Below are 24196 nucleotides of genomic sequence, written 5' to 3'. Positions count from 1 at the left end.
TAGTAACATATGCATACCCATGTTCATAGCAGCACAATTCGTAATAGCCAAAATATGGAGCCAACCTAGGTCTCCATCAACAGATGAATGGATTGCAAAAGTATGGGAAATACACACAATGGAATTCTACTCAGCTATAAAGAACAAAATCATGTCATTTGCAAGAAGATAGAAAGACCTGGAGAACATTATGTTAAGTGAGATCAGTGAGGCACAGAAAGAGAAGAGACAAATGTTCTCTCTAATATGCCCCAAATAGGGTGTATTAGGAATACCAGAGGGACTCCAGATAATTAGGGGAAACCTCAGCTAAGCTAGAATGGAAGGGTAGGAAAGGAAGAAGACTGAGGTTGATTAATGGAGGAGCTACATTTGAATATGTATAAAAGTATGAATGTAGCATGGTCAACCTGGACACTCATTGTTGGGAAGGGGGAAGGGAAAGTTGGGGAGAGGGCACCAAACACAGTCTGAATGTATGCCATTTTCAATAAGATCCAAACAAAAATAAAAAATTAAAAAACTAAAATCAACCGGGTGAGATGGCACACGCTTATAATCCCCACGCTTGGGAGGCTGAGACAGGAGGATCGCACAGGTTCAAAGCCAGCCTCTGCTGGCTTAAGAGACCTTGTTTCTAAATAAAATATAAAATAAGTCTGGGAGTGTATCCTGGAAGTAGAAGGCACCTGGGTTCCATCCTCAGTACCACCAATAAATAAATAAATAAATAAATTATAATCATAATAAAATATATATAGAAACTATATGTTAACTATAAGATAGTAAATGTCATAGTTTTCTGGTCTTATTCTTTCCATTTAGGTGGTAAAAATGTCCTTAAGCTTATAACATTTTTATTCTTTGTTTGACAAGACACACTTTGTGATGGGCCTTACTTAATACTGCATATGAAATAAATCAGAATGAGTCCAAAAGTATTTAGACATTAAAGAGCTTGTCTTCATAGTGAAGAATAGGTAAGGTGTTTCTGATAGGTTGATTGAAAATTAATTTATTAGCATTTGAATAACCTTCTTCCTTCAAAAAGTACTTCAGATTTCCAGATTATCAGCATTCTTGAGAGAGAGAGTAAATATCTGAGTGACCTAAAGAGTATAACTAAGTCGCGGGGCGTGGTAGCGTGCGCTTGTAATTCCCACACAGGAAGATCACACAGGTTCGAAGCCAGCCGCACTGGCTTAAGAGACTATGTTTCCATATAAAAAAAAGTATAAAATAGGTCTGGGAGTATAGCCCTGAGGTAGAAGGGTTTCCAGGAACCCCAGTACCACCACCAAAAAAAAAAAAGTATAGCTAAGAGAAGACATTAAGAGGTTAAATTTTTTCAGTTGTAAACTTTATGTGTCTTTATTCTGAAACATCAATTTAAATTTTTGTGTATATTTTAAAATAATAACACAGAAGTAATGAAGAAAATTATCAGAGAGAACTTACTGACTTGACATATCTTTGTATATGTGATTCCTTGAAAGTAGTATAGACCAGTACTTCCCAATAAAATTTTCCCGATAATGGAAAATTACTCTATCAGTTCTGCCCATTCTGTGGCCACCAGCCTCACACAGGTATTTCACATGGAACTCTTGACATGTGATTCATGTGACTTAGAAGTTAAATTTTTGTTGACTCTTTTAAATTAATTTAAATGCCACACTTGGCTAGTTCTTTTTACACAGGACAGCACAGGTTTAGACCAAGGTGGGCACACCTAGTCATTAACATTACCAAGAATTCTCTTCAGTGTCTCACACAGTTTACTAAGCAGTCATAGAAAACTTTCCCTCTGAGTTTGGACATGGCCTTAGAAGCATTCTAAATCACATTACCAAAGGAAGAAAGATGGTCAGAGTAGAGTTATATTTTTCAGAGATCTTTAATTTTAAAGAGAAATAATCAAATAAAATTAATTTCAAAAGATGTCTGGGTATATTTGGATGTTTTCATTTAACTGAACTTAGTTCGGTGTATTCAAATGTTCCTTTTTAAGGTATAAAACCCAGTCTGGGTTCTGCTGGACTTTTTACATAATAATGTTCCTTCTCAATGGAGAGAAGGATAAATCAGGGCATTCCCCAGGCTTACCTCTTCACAGCTTAAGGGGGATAGCAAAAACAAGCAGTCTTTTCCCCAGAGCTTCTGGCATATTTCCAGTGCTATCTCATTTGGACAGCTTGGGTCATGTGCCAACCCTGAATCAATCACTTCTGCAATAGAAATAAATTATCCTGGGGTAGAGGGGAGGAGGGAGCCTGCCTTACTTGTCCACTCTGGAAATTTGGTTGGCGTTTACAATGGCTCTCAAATAACTTAGACTGAATGAAACTCTGAGCAGTGCTCATTCTTCCACAAAACAATTCTGATCCTACTACTTCTTCTGTACAAGATTTTATGTGGGTTTTCACACATGCCTTGGGCCTTTCCCCTGTGGGTTCTTCAGGAATGAATATCTGCATATTCTTCAAAGGGTGTTTTAAGCTCTGCAACTTACAGAAACTTTCCCCAGTCCTCTGCCTTCCCAAACCAGTGATGCTGAGATGTTTAACATTCAGCTCCCTCGATACACCTCGTCACCCAGGTTATCCCATAGAAATACTAGCCCTCTATGTAATGACATTTACACAGCACCAGGGTATGTGTTCTATTTTTGTGACCTCAAAAATTGGAGATCACATAGTATGTGACAAATGTGTGTCTTCCCCACAAAATTATGCTTTTGGCTATGACTAATTCTTTCACAACACAAATACACAAACATATCTGAAAAACAAAAAAAAAAGCAAAATTCAAATTATCTTTAGCTTAGCCGGGCGTGGTGGCGCATGCTTGTAAGCCCCGCGCTTGGGAGGCAGAGACAGGAGGATCACGCAGGTTCGAAGCCAGCCGCGTGCGCTGGCTTAGGAGACCCTGTTTCCAAATTTAAAAAATGTAAAAATAGTTCTAGGAGTTTAGCCCGAAGGTAGAAGGGCTTCCAGGAACCCCAGTACCACACACACACACACACACACACACACACACACACACACACACAAATATATATTTATATATATATATAATCTTTAGCCTATATAATAATTTTTTCTATTTATTTTATTTTTAAATTTTGAAAAAATTGAAAAGATTAATATCAAATCCCTCATTCTGTGAAACATTTTAACAGGTTATCATGTAAAATTTACAAGATAGATACTATATTTGCCAGAGAAAGTAACTGATACTTTTATGATATAAACCATGTTTAAGAAATTGAGAATACAATGTCAAGAAAAGCATAATGATTAATTAGATTATAATGGCATTTTGACTCTTCAAATACTTTCTCCACACTGTGAAATGCCAATAAATAAGAAAACAGCAAATTACTTTGATGTGATATTCAGTCAGGGATAAATAAAGAATCAGTGAGATTTTGAGATCGAAAGTAGCAGAGATAATTAATATATTTTAAAGTACATTTGTTAAGTAATAATTTTGAAGGGAATGAATAGTAACAGTTCATGAGATTTACATGGTAGGAATGGATAGCATTGATCACTGTGTGCTGAACACCATTCTAAGCTTTCTATGTATCATATTAACGCCATGAAATAACCGTAGAAGTAGATCTCATTATTTCCTATTTGTTTTATAGATGAGCAAGCAGATACAGAGAGGTTTAATAACTTTTCTCAGCATTCATATTATTTACCATAGCCAGTGCCCAGTTTGAAAACAGGTCACTTTCTTTCAGAACCTGGCCTCCTAACCATTATGCACTGTTCAGAAATAACTGGTCTCTAGTATAACTGAAAAAGGCAATTTTGCTAAAATTAAAGTAACACATTTCATTCATCCTAATAAAAGGATAGATTTATAATAATTTAGGTTGCACTGTTTCTAAATTAACTTCAGTCCAATAAAGAATTGTGTTCAAAATGTTTTTGAAATAGCATGCAAACTTGGACTACTTATTATAAAGGCCAACTGTGATCAACATTTCCCGTTGAAAGGAAAATATCATTTAAAGTTGTTTTCCAAATATGTTTTCCTTAAATAAATAAATAAAAGGACTAAATCATTGATAACTGGCATAATTCTGATTAACTCTACATGTAAATTTAGTGCCAAAATTAGTTTGTAATTCCTCTTCAAATACACTATTTTCCAAATCTAGTAGATTTGTTTAGGAGAACAGAAGGTTGTAGACACATCACTACTAGACATAATTCAATTATATATCTATTAATATTTATGTTTTTAGATTTATATGTTTTAAGATTTATATGTATATGTTTATAGAGGATTTTTTTTTTTTAGTTTCAGGGGTTGAGTAGTGAAGATTAAGCTGAGGGGCATTCTGTCTATGAGCTACACCTCTAGTCCTATTTTTTTTTTTTTTAATTTGAAACAAGGCAAGTTTCAGGGGACCTAACTAAGTTGCTTATGCTGACTGTAAATCTGGGATCCTCCTGTCTCAGCCTCCCAAGCACTGGGATTACAGGATACGCCACCATGTTTGGCTAGAAGCTATTTTTTAAAAACTCATTATTATGTTTATTAAAAACATGAAGAATATTTTTCCAGCTTTATAAAATTTTTTGAAGAACTACTATGCTTATTTATTCCAAATACAGAGTTTAAAAGCTTTTTAAGCTGGCTGTGGTGGCCCACACCAGTAATCACATTACTTGGGAGCCTGAGACAGAAGAATCGCAGCTTTGGGGCCAGACCCAGCTACTTAGTGAGGCCCTCCATAACTTAGTGAAACCATTTCAAAAAAAAATAAAATAAAAAATAAAAAGTAGGACTCTGGGTGTAGAGTAAAATCCCCAGCACCAAAAAAAAAAAAAAAAAAAAAAAAAAAGCTTCTCAGAAGAGAAAGTTGAGAGAGACAGAGGATAAGGGGAAATGCACATTAGTGTTAGAGAACTGTAAAGAGTCATAGAGGAATCCAGGATAGGCAAAGACGATGAAATAGTGCATACTTTAAGAAGTTGTATATGTTTAGCCTATAATTAGAAGGGAAATAAAAGCGTATCAGACTTAAATAACAGCTTAGTGATTCAGATTGTGATCAACGAAGTATTTTCCTCTAACATGGAGTGCAGTTTTCTTTTTTTACCACTTCACAGAATAAAGATTGGAAGGGACTAAAGCAAATTGGGAGATCAGTCTTGTAGTTTTGTCACTGTTCCCGGAGTTTCATTACTAATATTCTAATTTAAACTACTACAAAGAAAGAAGTGGTTTTCACAGTGGCCTATTTCAGCCTTACTAAATGAGACAAGAAAGGAAGGAAATGAGAGAAAACTTTTATTCAGCACTTAGCCTGGCCCAGAAGTTGTGGTCACTCTGAGCACATACAACTGATTAAGAGGCAATCTTTGCCTCTAAGTTGCTGAGAGTCTGTTTTAAGAGGCTTTGCTCAATTAGCCCCTTAATATAAGCATCTTCTGAGTGTTCTATCAAGCTCATTTAGCAATGCTTCTGAATACTCAAAATCCATTCATCTCCTAAAAAGTTAATTTAAAAGAAATAACAATTTAGCTAAATTGCTTACTCTGTATTGTTGTTACTATTTTTTTCATTTTTGTCTTGTCACACTTTGAGCATATTTTATCACCACCTATGAGACTGAACTAAGAATAACATTTATTGAACAAATAGTTTTTATTTCTAAATCTGATGCTAGGCTATGATGTCATAAAAATCATAACATTTGATGCAGTTATTTTGCCTCTTCTAAATCATTATTCTCAAAGGACACTGGGGATTCCCTGTTATGGTTTGTATTTAGAATGTACCCCTGACCTCATGCCATAGACAAGGCAGCCATATTGGAGGTGAGGCTTTGTTGCTGAAGAGGGGTCTTTGGGACTGTAGCCTTGGGGACTATATATGGCGCCTCCTCCTCTTGCTCTCTTTCTTGCTTTGTGAGCGAAGCAGGAGCACACTTGTGTTTGCTCTCTCTGCTTCCTGTACTATGCCCTAAACTCCACAGACTTTGACTGGCAAACATGGACTGAACCCTTGAAATCTCCAGAATGGTGAGCAAATAAACCTTCTCCAAGTTGTGGTGGTCAGGTGTTGATTTTATCACATCAATTAGAATGCTGCCTGAAATACTCCTGAATCTCCAAATCAGTGACTTTCTCTCAGGCTTCCTTTTACATTTACTCTATGGCTTCTGACTTCATTGTATACACTTTTGCTCCTTGGAATTTTAACTTTATATGGTACACTTCCATCCATCTGCTCTATTTCTTCTCTATTTCATTAATGCATTCATCACACCTGAATCTCATGAAATATGTGGTTCCTAAAGTTCAATCTTGTTTTCTCTCATTTTTAAAATTTTTGGTATTTTAATTTTCATCACTATCTAGTGATTCAATACTTTATCCATTCTAATCTATAGATGTTTCTGTTGGTAGATTAGAGGCCTCAGAACTTCCTCATACTCCTGATACCCTCATTCTGCTTATACTCTTTCCCCAGACATGCAGCCTTGACTATGGGACTCAAGTCAGGCTCCATCACCTTTTCTCTTCTTTTACCCAGTCCATCATCATGTTAACACATCTCTTTCCACCTGCTTTTTCTCCTTTATTAAGTAGGAATAATCATAATCTTTCTCCATATATCTTTTTCTTCCGTAATGTCTAGTAAAAACCTTGCATGGAGCAAGTGATCAGTAAATATTTGTCAAAAGGAGTGTCTCATTCTTCTCTTCTTCCTGTCTGATGCTTTGTCCTTGTTAAGAAATGGTGGATCACAATTAAAGCCAACAAAATAAGAATCAGAGCAACATTCTCTTTTTCCACCCCAGCTCAAGTACAACATTTAAACCACCTGAATTAGAATAAACTGGTTAGAAAAACAGTGTTGTACTTTGAGCCCCTACAGAACATAAATTCAGTGAAAATCTTTTCAAACCACAACTCTAATTAAAGGTTTTAGCTGCCAAATAATATGTTCTGGTTAAAGCCAAGTTAGTATTATGGAGTGTTTCATGAATAACAGCACAAGCTTTATACTTTACTGTTGATTTTCTCATGGGAAAACATGTAAAAGAGAGTGATACCTCCCTGTTGACTTTAACTTTTAGAAAGGCAAAGTATGCTGAAATTGTACATAATTCTCTTCTAAAGAAAAGGAAATAGCATTTCAATGGTTTTCCTCAGTGTCTTATTGAGTTATGGTGGGGCACAATTATGTCTGTTAAATTGATTTGCCAGATGGAAAGTTATATTTTATATTTAGCTGATTAAGTTGTAGGAGACCAGAATTGTATCTCATACCATAAAGATCATATATAAGAGGAAAATGTTTTAATTAACTACATTTTCAAACTAATTAGAGGTTTAAGCTGCTTCTCCCTCTATTTTTATTTACATTGAAGTAGAAAGGAAGTTGTTGTGGTAAACAAGCTTTATCGTAGACTATTTGGCTTAATAATTTAACATCTCAACTGTAATCTGTAAAAAAAAAATGGGAAACTGTTTTCACTCAAATTTTAGAAATTGCTTACTTATCATAGTTACTTAACTATGTACAACAAATTCTTAGTATGCTAGAATTAAAATAAATGATTCCTGTATTTTTATAAAACAAAGTTTTAAGAGAAAAAACTTTACCTTTTGCTTTTAGTTTTAATCCTTTGAAACTTTTTGCATAAAAATCTACTAATAAAGCCTTTACCTTTTGTAGGAAAGTAAATATGATACAATGATAAGTACTAATTAAAAGAAACTATTATCCTGATAATTTTGCTAAATGATAATGAATCATTAATAGTTCTCTTTGATACCCTACTTCATTATCTAAAAATAATAAGATAAAAATACAACATAGTGAACCCTGATCCACTCAGAACCTGTAATTCAGGATCTAGGGACTTCCATAACAGTGCCAGTCTTGAAATTCATTAAGCAGATCTATTAGTTCCATCTGGCTGCTGTAACAAATTACTACACACTCAGCTGGTTAAAGCAACACATATTTATTATCTTTCAGTCTTACATGTCTGCCTGATGTCCAGAATGGGTCTCACTGGGCCAACATGAAGGTGTCAACAGGGCTGGGTTCCTCTCTGGAGTCTCTAGAGGCAAATCCATTGCCTTGCCTTTTCCAGCTTCTGAGAGCTGCCTGCCATCCCTGGCTGTGGATATTTTTCATCTTCCACACCAGGAGTGATCAGTCTAGCTTGTATCAAGCTACATCATTGTGACACTCACAGCTTCTCTTTAGATTTTTAATGGACCCATGTGATAACTGTGGGCCCACTTGTTTAATCCAGGGCAATCTCTTCCTCTTTAAATCAGATAATTGCAACTTAAATCCATCCTTAACTTTAGTTCCAGTTTTTCTGTGCAGTATCACATACACTTACTTGGCCCTGTGTTTTCTTAGGTACCACATATGCAGATTCAACCAAACATAAAACAAAAATATAGTTTTTAAAACTGCCTTTCTATTGAACATATGATTCTTTCCTTGTCATTATTTCCTAAACAATATAGTGGAACAAACATTCACATACAATTTGTATCTCGTATTATACACCATCTGGGGATGATTTAAAGTGGATTGCAGAATATTCATAGGCCACATGCAAATACTGTGTCATTTTATATGAGGGACTTGAGCATCCACAGTTTTCAGTATCCTTGGAGTGAGGGAGGGGTGGTATACTGGAACTAATGTGTTCTCAAGTTCTGAGGTGTAGAGTACAGACATCTTTGGAGTAGGACATGATTCTACCCCCCCCACTGCTTAGTATTTTTAATAGGACAATATTTTTATAGTATACTGTGACTTACTACTTCTTTGCCATTTTTTAAACTTTGAAGTTTTTTTTTTAAATTCCAACTATCACTTAAAGAAAAACTACATAAAAGGTTTATTTTATTTTATTATTTATTTATTTATTTTTGTGGTATGGGGGTCCCTGGAAACCCTTCTACCTCCAGGATACACTCCCAGAAAACTATTTTTTATACTTTTATTTGGAAACAGGGTCTCTTAAGCCAGTGCAGCTGGCTTTGAACCTGCACGATCCTCCTGTCTCCACCTCTGAAGCGCGGGGGTTACAAGTGTGTGCCACCACACCCGGCATAAAAGGTTTTTTTTTTAATAACAATTTTTTATTGGACATAAATAGTATATATTTACACTATATTTGGTGCCCTCTCCCCCCCGCCCCCATTTTCCCTTCCCCCCTCCCACCAATGGTTGTCCAGGTTAACCATGTCTTATTCATAATTTTACACATGTTCAGGTGTAGACCCTCATCAATCAAGATCGACCTTCCTCCTCTCCTATCTTACCATCCAAACTTAGCTAGTATTTCCCCTTCAGTATCTGGAGTCCCACTGGTATCCTTTGTGTTTCCTAGTTTGGGCATATTAGAGGAAACATATGTATCTTCTCCTTCTGTGCTTGGCTGATCTCACTTAACATAATGTTCTCCAGGGCTTTCCATCTTCTTGCAAATGATATAATTTTGTTCTTCTTTATGGCTGAATAGAATTCCATTGTGTGTATTTCCCACAGTTTTGCTATCCATTCATCTGTTGATGGTGATCTGGGTTGGTTCCATATTTTGGCTATTACAAATTGTGCTGCTATGAACATAGGTATGCATATGTTGCTGTAGTTTTCTGAATTCAACTCCTTTGGAAAGATACCCAGGAGTGGTATAGCTGGATCATATGGTGGTTTTTAATAGAAGTTTTCTCTAGAAAAGGATCCTGGGGAAATCTGAGTAAATCCAGAGGTGAAATTTTGCCTTTTGCATAAACAGTCTGAAATAGGTAAAAATGTTTCCTTATAAACATACATGATAAGAAGTTACTATATAGATCATACAGTAAAGTTATTGATTCCATTGAGGTACAATGGAATTCGAAAGGATATTCTAAAACAATAAAGATTACAAATCAAAACTTACAAAGGAAAATAAATAGTAACAAGTGCCCTATTGACTTGGAAGGTTTTGAAGCAGGAAAGGAGGAGAAATAAGGTGGGACTTGGCTTTGGGTGGAGGACAATCTCCTTTATCATTGGTGCTACCGACCATGGCACCCAAGGTGTCCAAGGGTTTGAAGAGTCAAGTAGACCAGTGATTCCACCTAAATCAAACCTGGCCCAGAGTGGAGATGAAAGCTGTGAGCAGGAATTGGACAAAAAATGCAGCTACCTAACGGGATGGACCAAACAGCCACTTAAACTAAGCTGGACAAAAGGTTTCATGGAGCCACCTTCTACATAATGACCCAATCTGATACCTGCGTTCCTTATGGGGTCCCTAGTCCTTCTCCTCAGATATTAAGATATTAACTCCTATTATTGCTTGTTCAAAAGTTTCCTCCTCCTCCTCCTCCTCCTCCTCCTCCTCCTCCTCCTCCTCCTCCTCCTCCTCCTTCTTCTTCTTCTTCTTCTTCTTCTTCTTCTTCCCCTCCTTCTCAGCCCCTCCTCATATCTGCAATTTCAGTCCATTCCACATTTAGTTCAGTCTCTAGTCCACTTACTAACCATTCTATTATTTCATCATCCCCTTGCTCATTAAACCATTCATCTTTATAAAATTTAAATCTAGTCTTCCTGCCCTCTTACTTAACAACCATTTAATGTCTCTTCTGTAACCTACCAGCTAAAGCCCTTCTGTGCTAAGTGTAAAGCACAATCTCTTTTCCTCTCCATAATTCCCCCACCCCTGTCCTGGAGGTTGAAGCCAGAGGTGTTCCAACCCCAAGCTATGCTCCCAGCCCTATATTTTTTTTTTATTTTTGAAGCAGGGTCTGCTAAGATCCTGAGGGGCCTCACTGGGTTCCTAAGAGTGGCCTTGACCCTGCAGTCCTCCTTTCTTATTCTTCCAAGTACTGGTATTACATACATGTGTTACCCTTTCCAACACCTCTTAGAGGCCCCTCAGAGTACTAAACAATTTGAAAGCTAGTGAACAATTATTTCTATTTCACACTCAGACAGTTATTAATACCTGGTTTCCCAAATGCTCCTTGCTCTTTCTACAGGGTTTCCTTGGATAATTCATACTCATCTCTAAGTGCTAGGCTAATATATAACTTTCTGTTAAGCTTTCCTGGTGCCCTACTCTCCAATACTCTCTCTTCTTTATGTAAAATATGCATGTCCAAATGTACCTGGACATATTTCTGTGCATATATATTTATATTGAAAGTAAAATCTTGGTATGTTGGTGCACACTTGTAATCTCAATACTTGTGAGGCTGACACAGGAGGATTGAAGTTTCAAAGCCAGCCTTGGTAATGTAGCAAGGCTCTCAGTAACCTAATGAAACTGTTTCCAAATAAGAAACAAAATTGGGATGGGGGTGTATACTGGAGGTAGAATGCCTCTGGATCCAATCTCCAATACCAAAACTAAAATAAAATAAGAAAAGAAAGAAAGAACTCTACTCAGTAGATAAACTCTTGAAAACAATATAGCTTATTTGGTCTATATGTGTCCTATCATTGTCAGAGAGTTTATAATAGGTACTCAATAACGTTTTAGTGTATAAAGGAATAATGCACACCTATAAATAAAAGTTTATAGGAGCTGGGTGTGGTGGTGCACACTTGTAATCCTAGTATTTAGAAGGCTGAGACAGGAGGATCAGAGGTTCGAGGACAACCTCAACAAGTAGTGAGGCTCTCATCATCCTAGCAAGACTGTGCTTCCAAATAAGTAATAAAATTGGGCTAGGGATATAGCTTGAAGGTAGAATGCCCCTGGGTTCAATTCCCAGTATGATGCGTGCACACACGCGCGCGCGCGCGCGCGCGCGCGCACACACACACACACACACACACACACACACACTAGGAGTTTATATTCACAAATAATTTATTTTAATGACATCTCTTTTTAGAATAGTAAGATGTTATATAGGAAAATAAGAGGGCAAATAAAACATCTTGTATTTGAAAAGCTGAAACTTATGAACAAATTAACATATGAAGGTATTTCAAGCTGTATGGGATATAGATTTTCTTGACTCCAAAACATGGTATTTCTGATGCTTGCCAGAAAAATGAAATTTCTTCTGCATTCCACATCTGCTCTGTGAGACCTCTTGCCATAACATTCAGCAACAAGAAATGCCTAGAAATTGGAGAGGGTGAAGCTTAGCTAGTTCTCAACTTTAGAAATCCAGCCTTTTAATGCAGTTTCTTTTGAAGCTTGAAGCTAATATATACATATATGTATTCTCATTCCTCCTCTCTTTCTCTCTCTCTCTCTCTCTCTCTCTCTCTCTCTCTCTCTCTCTCTCTCTCTCTCTCTCTCTCGTTTGTTCTTTAAAGAGCTATTATTTGACCGACAACATGGGCCAATCCTGTTGTTGTAGTATACTGGGAACAGAAAAATATTACTGTGTTTACTGTTCTGAACTTCCTGTAGTAGAGTAATTTTGATGACTCGGTGAATCTTGAGGCGACTTCCAAAATATTGTCTGGAAATTAAGGTACAAATGCAGGAAGTAGAAAATAAGATCTGTATCTATGGAAGGCTTTATTCAAGTGGGAAATATTTAAGAATGTCTACATACTGAGAATAAAGAGCTGTAAGAAAGAGGGAATCACAAGATACAAGTTGGATCAATTCTATTAATATTTCACAATTGAGCTAAATATTACTTGATATTTATCTTTTATTTTCCATTTAGCACTGCTCTCCCCAGTAACACAATTAGTCTTCATCCCTTGGATTTGCAGGCTGCCTCCCTCGGACGTGGTGTTTCCTCTGCACAGGACTGTGCCCCTCCCACTGACCTCAGTGGGTGTCTCACTCAGTCCTGGAGCATCTCCCATTAAGGCAAATTAAGTTCTTCCTAACAACCACAGCACTCTGCTTATGCCTGCGACGTAGCATTGATCCTAGTTAGGCTGATATCCCCTCTTCCTCAGTGTGAATACCTAGGAGAGCACAGCTCTGTCCCATCTCCCAGCCAGTCTCCTCAGCATTTCAAACACCCCTTTTTCCAGCCATTAATTCCTTCTTTCAGTAAACAGCTAATGGGTTTATTTTACATAATAGACATGGTATTGGTGCTTTATAAAACAATGAACTACCATCTTGTACCCCGTTAAGAAGTATGGCTACAATGCACCAATAAAAAGAAAATTCCTGTTAAACAACAAACAATGAACTGTAACTCAACATGCTTCTAGTCTTCGTGATACTTGCAAACTTCATTGTCAGTGTTATTATTCCACAGCTGGCTGTTAATTGAATTTGATTAAACAATGAGACCAACTAAATAGAAGCTTTTAACTATAAAAAGTAACTAAATATATTATGGCTTATTATTTTAAATTGTTTCTACTTAGAAACAAATGAATCACATTGTTTGGCTAAAGTATCTGTTAAAACTGGCATTTGTACTTAAAAAGCCATAAAAAAGTTGAAGAGAATAAGCTATTATCTCCTCTGTCCTAGATTTCTTGATGCAATATTAAGTAGCAGTTTGGGCATACATTTACTCACTTACTAAATAGTTTTTCCAACTGCCAACTGAGCCCACTGAGCTCCAGACCCACTGGAGAAACAATGGTGATGAAGAAACAGTAGTCAGCATGCTGATAGCACACCCTTAGATTGTCTGGGTCCTAGAGCTTCCAAGGCCCCTTTCCTGGCCCAGGAGATGGGGCATCTAGGATGCTAAAGGGCAGGGCCCGTCCACAGATAACAGCATCCCCTTGAGATTGCGCTCTTGTTACCTAGGTTACTCAAGTATGCTGCTCTGACCTATATCCAGTGTTTTGGGAATACTCTTTTTCCATGTACACCCATTGGTAGTTTTTCCTAGTGATAAGAAAATTATCATTGTTTTAATGTAAGAAAAATCTAAAAAGTAAATTTCTATTACACTGATGGAAATAAGTACTTGCAAATGACGAAAGAGATTCAGAGATAATATGTCATTGGGCTGTCCTTCAAAACAAAACATTACAGAGCAACTAATATTTAAAATTATCACATGATTAAACAAAATTTGTATTTACATGTAAATATGGATGAAAAATGTGAAGACTAACCACATAATGTATGTTGTTTTTTGTGGAACTGGAGGTTGAACCCAGTGGCATTCTAACTCCAAGTTACACACCCAGCCTGGTTTTTTTATTCTTTAATTTGAAACAGGGTCTCACTAAAATGCAGAGGGCATAACTAAGTAGCTGAGGCTCTCCGTGAACCTGTGATCCTCCTGTCTCAGCCTCCCAAGTATTGAGATTACAAGTGTGTGCCACCACAACCGGCTCACATAATATATTTTTAAAGCATATATAATCACCCAGAAAAAGACAGATAATCACACACATAATTCAATTTTCTTTTTAAAATTCCTTTCCATATAAAATACAAAAGAAACATGTATGAAAAGTGTACTCAGTTGTCCCATTCGTAAACATGTCGAGCACGTATAATATGCATAATCAGCAAAAATAATAAATGTAATAAAACAAACATAAATAGCCGGGCATGGTGGCGCACGCTTGTAATCCCCGCACTTGGGAGGCGGAGACAGGAGGATCGCGCAGGTTCGAAGCCAGCCGCGCTGGCTTAAGAGACCCTGTTTCAAAATATAAAATAGGTCTGGGAGTGTAGCCCAGAGATGGAAGGGCTTTCAGGAACCCCAGTACCATCAAAAAAAGAAAGAAAGAAAGGAAGAAAGAAAGAAAGAAAGAAAGAAAGAAAGAAAGAAAGACAAACATAAATAATAAATGTGACAAACTAAAGTAATAAATGTGATAAACGTTTTTCACAAGATTCCACGCATTGAACAGCATGAACCTGTGCAATCCTCCTGTTTCCGCCTCCCAAGCATGGGAATTACAAGAGTGCGCCACCACGCCCGGCTTATTTTTAAAATAATATTAACATAAATAATAATATCATTAGTTCAATGGCAGCTTTTTTCTCCTTATGAGAGAATAAAACTTTCCCCCATATTATATAGTAGTTGTACTGAATTTTGTGTGTGTGTGTGTGTGTGGTACTGGGGTTCCTGGAAACCCTTCTATCTCAGGGCTACACTCCCAGACCTATTTTATACTTTTTTAAAATGTGGAAACAGGGTCTCTTAAGCCAGCACGGCTGGCTTCGAACCTGCACAATCATCCTGTCTCCGCCTCCCAAGCGTGGGGATTACAAGCGTGCGCCACCACGCCCGGCTTTGTACTGAAGTTTTAATCTATATTATTAATGTAAAGTATATTTATAACCTAAGGTTAGAGACAAAATGCACACAGGAAGTAATTATTTTTAGTGGATGATGATATGCTCAAGATGAAGAATTAAGAGTAGAATTATAAACAAGAAAAAGTGAGAAAAATATGTAAAGTCAATTATAAACAAAAAGCATTTTAATTACACTTACTAAAAGTTCAGAAAAAGATTATTGTTATTTGTTATTCTTATAGATAACATTGCCTTAGGCTTAAGAGTCTACCAATTGTAATCATTTAGCCTTCTATTTTTTTTATTTTATTTGTTGTGTTTTATTTTAACATAAGTTCTTTAGTCTTGTATATAGACTAATAAAACATTTATTTATTCAATATCAATCTATTGTCAACTTTTCTGTGACAGACAGCCAGTTGACCTGGGAACTTTATTCTACCTTTTTAATCTTTTATTATTTATTTATTTATTGTGGTACTGGGGATTAAACTCAGGGGCATTCTACCTCCGAGCTACACCCCCAGCCCTATTTTATATTTTGAAACAGGGTCTCACTGAGTTACAAAGGGCCTCACTAAGTAGTAGCTAAGGCTGTCCACAAACCACGATCCTCCTGTCTCAGCCTCCTAAATGCTGGGATTATAAGCGTGCGCCTTTGTACCTGGCTACCTCTTTAATATTTGAGCAAGATATATAAGTAATGTTACTGTTTCTATAGGTAATAAAATGATTCACAGGAATTAAGCAACTCACCTGAAGTTATAATTAGTCCATGGAGGACTTAGTATTGGAATCAATCTCAGGACTGTCATAGAGGTCTGCACATTTCCACATGGTTGACTATGAATCTGCATGTGTGTATACACGTGCAAATCATACTACTCCACACTCGGGTGCACAGTCTAACATACCTCTCTCCTAGTGAAAGGACAGCTCTGGGCCTCGTCACTTCCAGTGCCTTGTAATCCTGATTTTCTACCTGTGCTTCTACTACTAGACTTGGCAATTCCTTCCCCAATTTTTATTTTCATGCCCTGCCATCCTAAGATTATTCTGCACCATGAAGAGCAGTATGAGAATTAAAGAATACAGTTCACTTAGCTCGTGGGTCAGTTTTCCGATGTTTTTCGTTTCCTCTATTTTAGTTTCTTTTTCAAGTGAGAAGAGAAAAACATTTAGTTTCATCCTGTTTATTTTAATATTGATTGCTTTACTTTAATGATGATCAACTTTTTTTGCAAACCCAAGGCCTCATGCATAATCAATTTTTTATGTAAGGTTTTCATCTCAGTACATAAATGCATTCAATTGGGCTCACATACTGAAAAGCATGCTTTCTGTTTCTGTGATTAATTGAAATGTAGAGAGTTATGGGTGTGGGATAAAAATAGAAAGGCAATTAGTGGAAGTGGCCGTGAAATACATTCACATACCAGCAGAACTTCTCCCCAAGCTAGTGATCTCTTTGTGGGCTCTTGAGGATTTGCATCCCATTAGTAAGTTGCTGGCATGGAAATCTTCAGTCTTTGGGGAGACCAGAGCATTAAGAATGAAATTAACTCTAATGGCAAACTGAGTCAGCACACTAGGTCATTAATCCTACTTCTTGGGTATGTATCATGCTGAGCTTTGGTGTGTGGGCTTCTGAGATGTTAGGAATGAATTTGTCAAGAATTGGAAATACAACATGATTCCTGTCTATCATCCCATCCCTTACTCTTAACACTGAGATACTAATATCTGTGGTGACTCAACCAGCACTAAAATCCAGAAAAGAAAGCAGGACCACTGGATAATGGGTCTTTTCTTCAGAACTTGTATATTGTCTGTTTTGCAAAAATAATTCAACATTGCATTTTCTAGTCTAGAAATGATTTCTAGTTTTTGGAAAATTATGTCTTCAATTTATTAAGATAAAAAGACAAATGTCTCAAATATTATCCTTTCCAAAATTGAGAATTATATCTTTCTTATAACTCCACCAACCAATAGAAGTTGACTAGCTTTACCCTCTTTAGAAATATTAGTGTTATTGCCGGGCGTGGTGGCGCACGCTTGTAATCCCCGTGCTTGGGAGGCAGAGACAGGAGAATCGCGCAGGTTCGAAGCCAGCCATGCTAGTTTAAGAGACCTTGTTTCCAAAAATAAAAAGTATAAAATAGGTGTGGGAGTGTAGCTCAGAGGTAGTAGGGCTTCCAGGAACCCCAGTACCACCAAAAAAGAAAAGAAAAGAAATATTAGTGTTATTCACATGATTTCACTTATATGGGGAATCTGAAATGTATGGATTCATAGAACCAGAAAACAAAATAGCAATTACAAGAGGTTTGGGAATAGAAGAGAGAGGAGGAAAAGATGGAAAGAGGTTATTTAATAGATACAAAGTCACAGCCAGATAGGAATATGTGTTGGTGTTCTATTTCATGGAGAGCGACAATAGCTGATATTATATTATATAATTCAAAATATCTAACAGAGAGGCTTTGGAATGTTCTCATCAAGAAGAAACTGTAAAATAAACTATAAATGTTTGAAAGAGGGACAACAAAGTATCTTTAGTTGATAAATTCACCATGTATAAAGGCATTATACCTCACACTATACCCAACAAAGATTCAAGGTTATTATCTGAATAAAACACTTTAAAATAGAAATATCATCAATATTTTAGATCAAATTCCATGAATATGATTTATGGAAATATTTAATATTTGCAAGCTACATCTAGCATTCCCCAGTTTCTGTTCATCTTTCTTTTCTTCTTCTCTTGGCCTTCTGCATTTTATTTGAGACTCTCCGGCAGATGTGTTACCTGTTTCTGTCATACAGAAGTAGTATAGTTAATGAAAAAAGCCACTTGCTGACTCCTCACCCAGGGTCTTCTCTTCTTCATGCTGCTGTTACTTATGTCCATGTAACTCCTTGTTGTGGAGATTTCCCTATCCATTGTATGATGTTTGGCAGCATTTCTGGTTCCTACATACTCGGGGCTGATGGAAACTCCCCATACTCATGACCAAAAATGGTTTTTAATTTTGCTAAATATCCTGGAGGCAGACTCTTCTCTGGTTGAAAACCACTGACTCATCCTATACTGGACATTATTTCATTTTATTCCAGAGTAACTGCAAGCCATATAGTACTGAATTCAAGGGGCTCCAGTAGGAAATAGGACTATGTGGAATGGGTCATAGACTTTCGTGAAGGACAACTTACTGTGAAGTGAGCAGGGTTAAAGGAATTGTTTAGGGATTTGGAAGCACCCCCAAAACAGCAGCATCTGGATGCCATTCACAGTCCGAGGGCTAAAGTAGAAATGAGAGCTAGAGCCTAGGAGCAGGGACCTACAGAGGGAAGCAAAGTCAGGAGATGCAGAGCTGTGACCAGTGAGGAGCACATCTGCCTCTCCCTCCTCCTTGATCCTTTATCGCCACTCTGTCATGCCAGTAGGTTGAGCCCCAATGAATCCAACCACTCCATCATAGGCAGCCAAGGATGTACCTTCAGGAGTCGGCAGCCCTGGGCTTAGGGAAGAAAGGAAAATGGCATCTGTGGCACAATCAAAGAAAATCCAGACAAAACTATCCCCATTTAACATGAGAAATGGAGGTTTAAATATATCAGGTAATTCATGCAAAGACAGAGAGCTTGAGACAGGAGTGAGAAGGGACCTGGGAGGAAGCACTTTAAGTGCTGTGCACATGTACAACACCTTCACTATGAGCTCACTATGATATAAGACTATAATGCACCAATAAAAATATTTAAAATACAAATAGCTAACGTGTAGGAAAAGGTATTTAAAGGTACACCTGTTTGACTCCAGGCACTACAGAAATATGCTTTTCACTGATTTACAAGAATGAACTGATGTTCAATGAGGCTGTGAATTATTCAAGGTCACTGATTTTTTTTTTTTATTAAGTAGTAGACGTAAGACTGGAACCTAGTTTTAATTCCTATTCTGGAGTTTTCTTTCCTTACATTGACCACTAAAAGAAATTTAAGAAATGTATAACCAGCCTTTTCTCCAATGGACTAACCTAGAAGTCAAAGCTATCTGCCAACCTCAAAAATTATTTTTTTATGAAAGGCTGATGGAATTCTCAAATTCATGAAGAATGTTTAAAAGGGCATATACTATTTTTCCAGACTGTCATCACATTTTTGTTTGGGCTACAGACACTGAGCCCCACTTGGTGCAAAGTATTAGGAGAAACAGGACAGAAGGTTTGGGGTGCAGCCATGGCTCAGCTATGTCTAGCTGGGTGACTTTCAACAAAACTGCCAATAATCTATGTTCCATAAACCATATCTTTCCTTTCACAATCACCTAGATATTTAGTTATTCTCAGGTATCTGATTGGGTGGTCATAACTTGTGACATGGGAAAGGTCATTTTGTTTCACAGATGAAAACCAGACTTAGAGAGTATTGGGGACTCATTAAAAACTCCAGAGCTGGGAAGGGCGCCCTGCAGACTTGACCCCACATCCTCTCACTGACAATGCTCTGCCCTCTCTACACCTGCTGCCTTTTGAAGTGACTTAGTGACCGAGTCACTCCCTCTGGACAGCCATTTGGTAGCACTTAATCGATTAGGCTTCATTGTAAATTATTGTCTAGATTGACAGGCAAGTCTATAGAAGGTGCTAGTATAGTTGGCACCTAGGGACTCCTGGTCCTCCATCTTCCTAGGATTTAGATGAATATATTTAATACCTATAGCATTGTAGACACAATCAATGGTTTGAGAAGAATTTCGATGCTAGGTGTGATGGCTCACACCTGTAATCCAAGTACTTGGGAATCTGAGACGGAAGGATCACAAGTTCAAGACCAGCCTCAGCAATTTAGCAAGACTCTCAGCAACCCATTGAGACCCTGTTTCAGGACAAAACCTAAACAATAAAAAAAAAATAAGGCTGAAGATATAGCCAGAAAGAATGACCTTAGGTTTAATCCCCAATACCACACACACACACACACACACACATACACACACACACACACACACACACACACACACACACACAAAGGAATTTTAAGATGAATGTGTTCATGGGAAGATATCTCAGGAAGTTAATACAGTCCCAGTATTTTTTTCTTTTTCAGAGACAAAGACACTTTGTTTAGGGAAGTAGAGGAAACATATTTGACAGAGAGCTTAGGCCACCTCAAGAGGCTCTTAAGAGGAAGAGAATGCCTGTGGGGTCTCACAGTTCTACTTTTTTAGGAGACCCCCATGAGGGGATGGGTAGGGATACATATCAGTCCTATTTTCTTTTAATCCTAGATGAGTTGGGTGTTAGTAATTGAAATTCAGACATTTACAGTAGTATATGGGCTGCTACTTCTGGAAGGTTTGAAAAAACACCCTCAGTCCTTCCCCAAATTTCTGATCTTCTCTTTGGCCCAAGGTGTAGGGCCCAGCAAGTGACATATTTCAATTCTCTGCCAATCTGAGCCTCTTGTTCTTATCCCTCATCTCTTCCCACTTCTTGATATTCTGCTTTTACAAAATTTTCAGGGCCCCAATTTTTTAGCTTTTCTATATTTGTAGGCATAAAATCAGGCATACAACATACAATCAGGTTGTTCTGTTAAGCTTTTTAATATCTGACCTTAAACTTTATTTCTTCTTTATATTCTACCTAGCCAATTCCAAGCAGACCTATAATAGAAGTATTTTCAGTTCATGTTTAAAGCTAGAGAAGATAATAACAGGAGGGAAACAAGAAAAATAAGTATAGGTGTTTGAGATCTGAAAGTGAAAAAAGGGAAAAGATTGTAAATCTACTTTGATATTCTTATATTTTAGAAAAATGTTTCTACAAAGAAAATATTTTATTTGATCAAAAGTTCTAGCCTTATTATTGCATTATATCTACTATAGATGACTAGTGTTATTGTGGGAAAACTAGTGTATATACATATATAGATTACTCTAAATAGGGAAGCTGTATAGTTATCATTTATCAGGTTTTTAAATAACTATAGTTTAGAAGAATGGAAAAATTGGATTGGGTCTCTGTGTAATACAAGTCAATATGTAGGCATTCATTCATAAGGAGAGGAGGAGGAGGAATATCTTCAATATTTAGAATAGACCAGACTGCTTGGGTATAGACCCTGGGCTCATTGTCTTTTACTTCTGTAAGTTTGGGCAAGTTACTTACCATCTGTAGTTTGATTTCTACATCAATATCCTCATATTACAAATAGTATCTGTGAAAACCATGATATCAATGTCAGTTTTCATCAGAAACATCCTTTCTACCACCATCAAAATCATCATAGACTTGTATTACACAGAGACCCAATCCAGTTTTTCCATTCTTCTAAACTATAGTTATTTAAAAACCTGATAAATGATAACTATACAGCTTCCCTATTTAGAGTAATCTAAACAAAGAAATAGTAGCATATGTATGAATAATGTGTGCTTGCATTTTGGAACATATCACATAGCTCCAAACTTTCAGTTCTAAAACTTGTCAGCCTTTCTTTTTAGCTGATGGTATAATGAGTCTATAGAAAGGTTTATTCACAGTGACTCTAGTTGGTTTGGCATTGTAACACTGATGATGTTTTCCCAGGTCTTTAGGTTAGAAACTAATGACAAAGAAATATTTCAGAAGTCTGAGTTGGACATAAATTCTACACTGCAGAGGTGTCTTCTTATTACCAGAAGTCAGGTCAGAGTCTCAAAAATCACATTAAGTCACCGTTTTTGTGGTTATTGAGTTTCACCCTTGAGAGAATTAAGAGACCTCACAGTGAAGTATAATAAATCTTACTCTGACCCAAACAAAATCAGTGATTAAACTTCCCATTAATGATCTCCTGTCTGCTACATAGAGTAAGTAGAAAACTAATTTTCGCCCTTTTCCACTTTCATATTCAGATAAGTAGAAAAGCATTTTACATGTTTCACAAAAATGATTACTATATTTGTCTGTTTAATTCAGTTTAGAATCAATGCCTTATTTATATGCTTGGGTATTTAATTTGAGAATGAGAAGGGACCAAGAGAAAGGTTAGACTTCTTTTCTTTACACACAGGAGCAATTGGCTCTCTATTTTTTAATTTTTATCTATTTTCTTTGTCTCAATCCCCAGCCTCTGAGCCCAACTTGAAGGTGCGGTCCAGGTTAAAACAGAAAGTGGCAGAGAGGAGAAGCAGCCCCTTACTCAGGCGGAAGGATGGAAATGTTGTCACTTCATTCAAGAAGCGAATGTTTGAGGTGACAGGTAATTGAGGATTGGGCAGTCATACACTAACAAATGCTGGTGGCAGGATTTAAAAAAATAGTTTAGGATAAATATACCTGATGCATATCAAAGTTATTTTGAGGAGAAATATTTCTTAAAAGGAATTTTTATTGAAAACTCACAAACAGTTCAGTAAATCTGGCTATGCATTCACCAACTGTGTTGAACAGGAAATGAGTGAAAAAAACACAGCTATGCATCAATCAAGGCCTAACCAGGGACACCAAGGCCACCTTATTCTTTTCAGAAACAGGCAGTCCATTTGGAGAATGCCAACAAGGAGAGTATAACTTTTAATGAAATCTGATCAGAAATGAGCAGAGGGAGGTCCAAGAAGAACACTTCCCCCATGCTCAGACATGAATGTACAGAATCCATCTGGGAAAATTAAACTACGTGGAGCAGCAAAATCTTGACTTTTCAACAAATTTACAGAACTCATAAATGACTTTATGTGTTTACTAGTGGATTGGGACTTATGGCAGGAGGGGGATATATTGGTTTTTATGAAGGGGAAGAAACTGTCATTTTTCACTAGTCTCAAATGGAAGAGTTCATATTTTTTTAGCTGCCTGGTTAGTAGCAGGGTGAACAGGTTAGGAAATTCAACCTGATGTCTTACAAACCCCTTTAGTCCCAATTGTACCTGGTTTGAAATTAGAGAAGACCTACAGATTCAAGAACCATAAAGCCTAGCCAGAATACTACTACTACTGTTTATTGAGTATTTACATACAGCCATGCATTGTACCTGCTCATTTCCTTTGCTTGCACCAAGAAAGAGGTGGTGATCTGCAATCATTTTTCTTCACTTAAAAATAATATGCATTTACCATTGTAGTCAGTTGGTATTTTCCAAGGTCAAAAATCTTCCCTCCACACTCCTGGGGATTAAACATAGGACCTGGGCATACTAGATAAGTAAACTACCACTGAGCTATATTCCAAGCCCTTTATATTTCTATTTATTTTCAGAGACAGTATTTTGCTAAGTTGCTGAGCCTGGCCTTAAAACTGCAATCCTCCCTCAGCCTCTGCAGTAGCTGGGATTACAGATGTGTACGCTGTGCCTGGATGAGATCTTATCCTTAGTGTGTCTTAAAGAACTGCTTTGTTTTTTGTGTGTCTCTTACAGCTATAACAGTGTCTGGTTCAGGGAGGCAATACAGGGGAAGATTATGGAAGTGTGTATGAAAAGGTGTATTTAGATATAAAACGCAAATGCAACTTAAAAGTTCACAGCCTATTTGGAGAAATGTTTAGTTCCCTTCTGTGTTGTCAATGCTTATATGACATTAGTGTTAGTGGTTACAATGGACAATTTTTCCTTGAAGGATAAGAAATGTTAAAGAAATGAAAACAAATTAAATTATTTTGCTAGATTTTATATTGATGTCCAAAATTTCCAAAATCAATATAATAACTAATTTATACAAATTTTAAGTTTCACATTACAAATCCTTTTTAAAACTAAATATTATTGTATGTTCAGTAAGTAAAATTCTTAAGTAAATTTTCCTAATAATGGTGTTTGGTAGGGATGATGACTTGGAGAATGACCTGTTCTAATGAATATAAAAGAATGATAAATATTTTGGTTATCTAATATAAATAGAAATAAGTGGTTTTATTTTTGGAGAGAGTAGGCTTCCACTAATGGATAAAGTTGAAGAAAAGAGAAAAACCTATTATGTTGCTATTTTTTTCTGG

General features: G+C 36.8%; 1 protein-coding gene across 14 annotated transcripts in view; it reads left to right on the top strand.

The window, feature by feature from the left end:
- The window catches only part of HDAC9 (histone deacetylase 9), a gene marked incomplete at its 3' end in the record, with an annotated part of 511771 nt that overhangs the window by 124562 nt on the left and 363013 nt on the right, over positions 1–24196 (top strand). For 7 of the 14 annotated variants that reach the window (XM_080701494.1, XM_080701500.1, XM_080701501.1 and 4 more), the window contains one exon: positions 22334–22465. The exons of the other annotated variants lie outside the window; for them this stretch is intronic. In XM_080701494.1, the coding sequence (XP_080557620.1) occupies positions 22334–22465 (132 nt within the window). The remainder of the gene's footprint in view (positions 1–22333; positions 22466–24196) is intronic. 14 annotated transcript variants of the gene reach the window in all.

Source organism: Muscardinus avellanarius (genome assembly GCF_963383645.1).
Source record: "Muscardinus avellanarius genome assembly, chromosome: 9".
NCBI lineage: Eukaryota > Metazoa > Chordata > Mammalia > Rodentia > Gliridae > Muscardinus > Muscardinus avellanarius.
The sequence above is the reverse complement of the archived record's forward strand: the minus strand, read 5'-3'. Positions and strand labels throughout refer to the sequence as shown.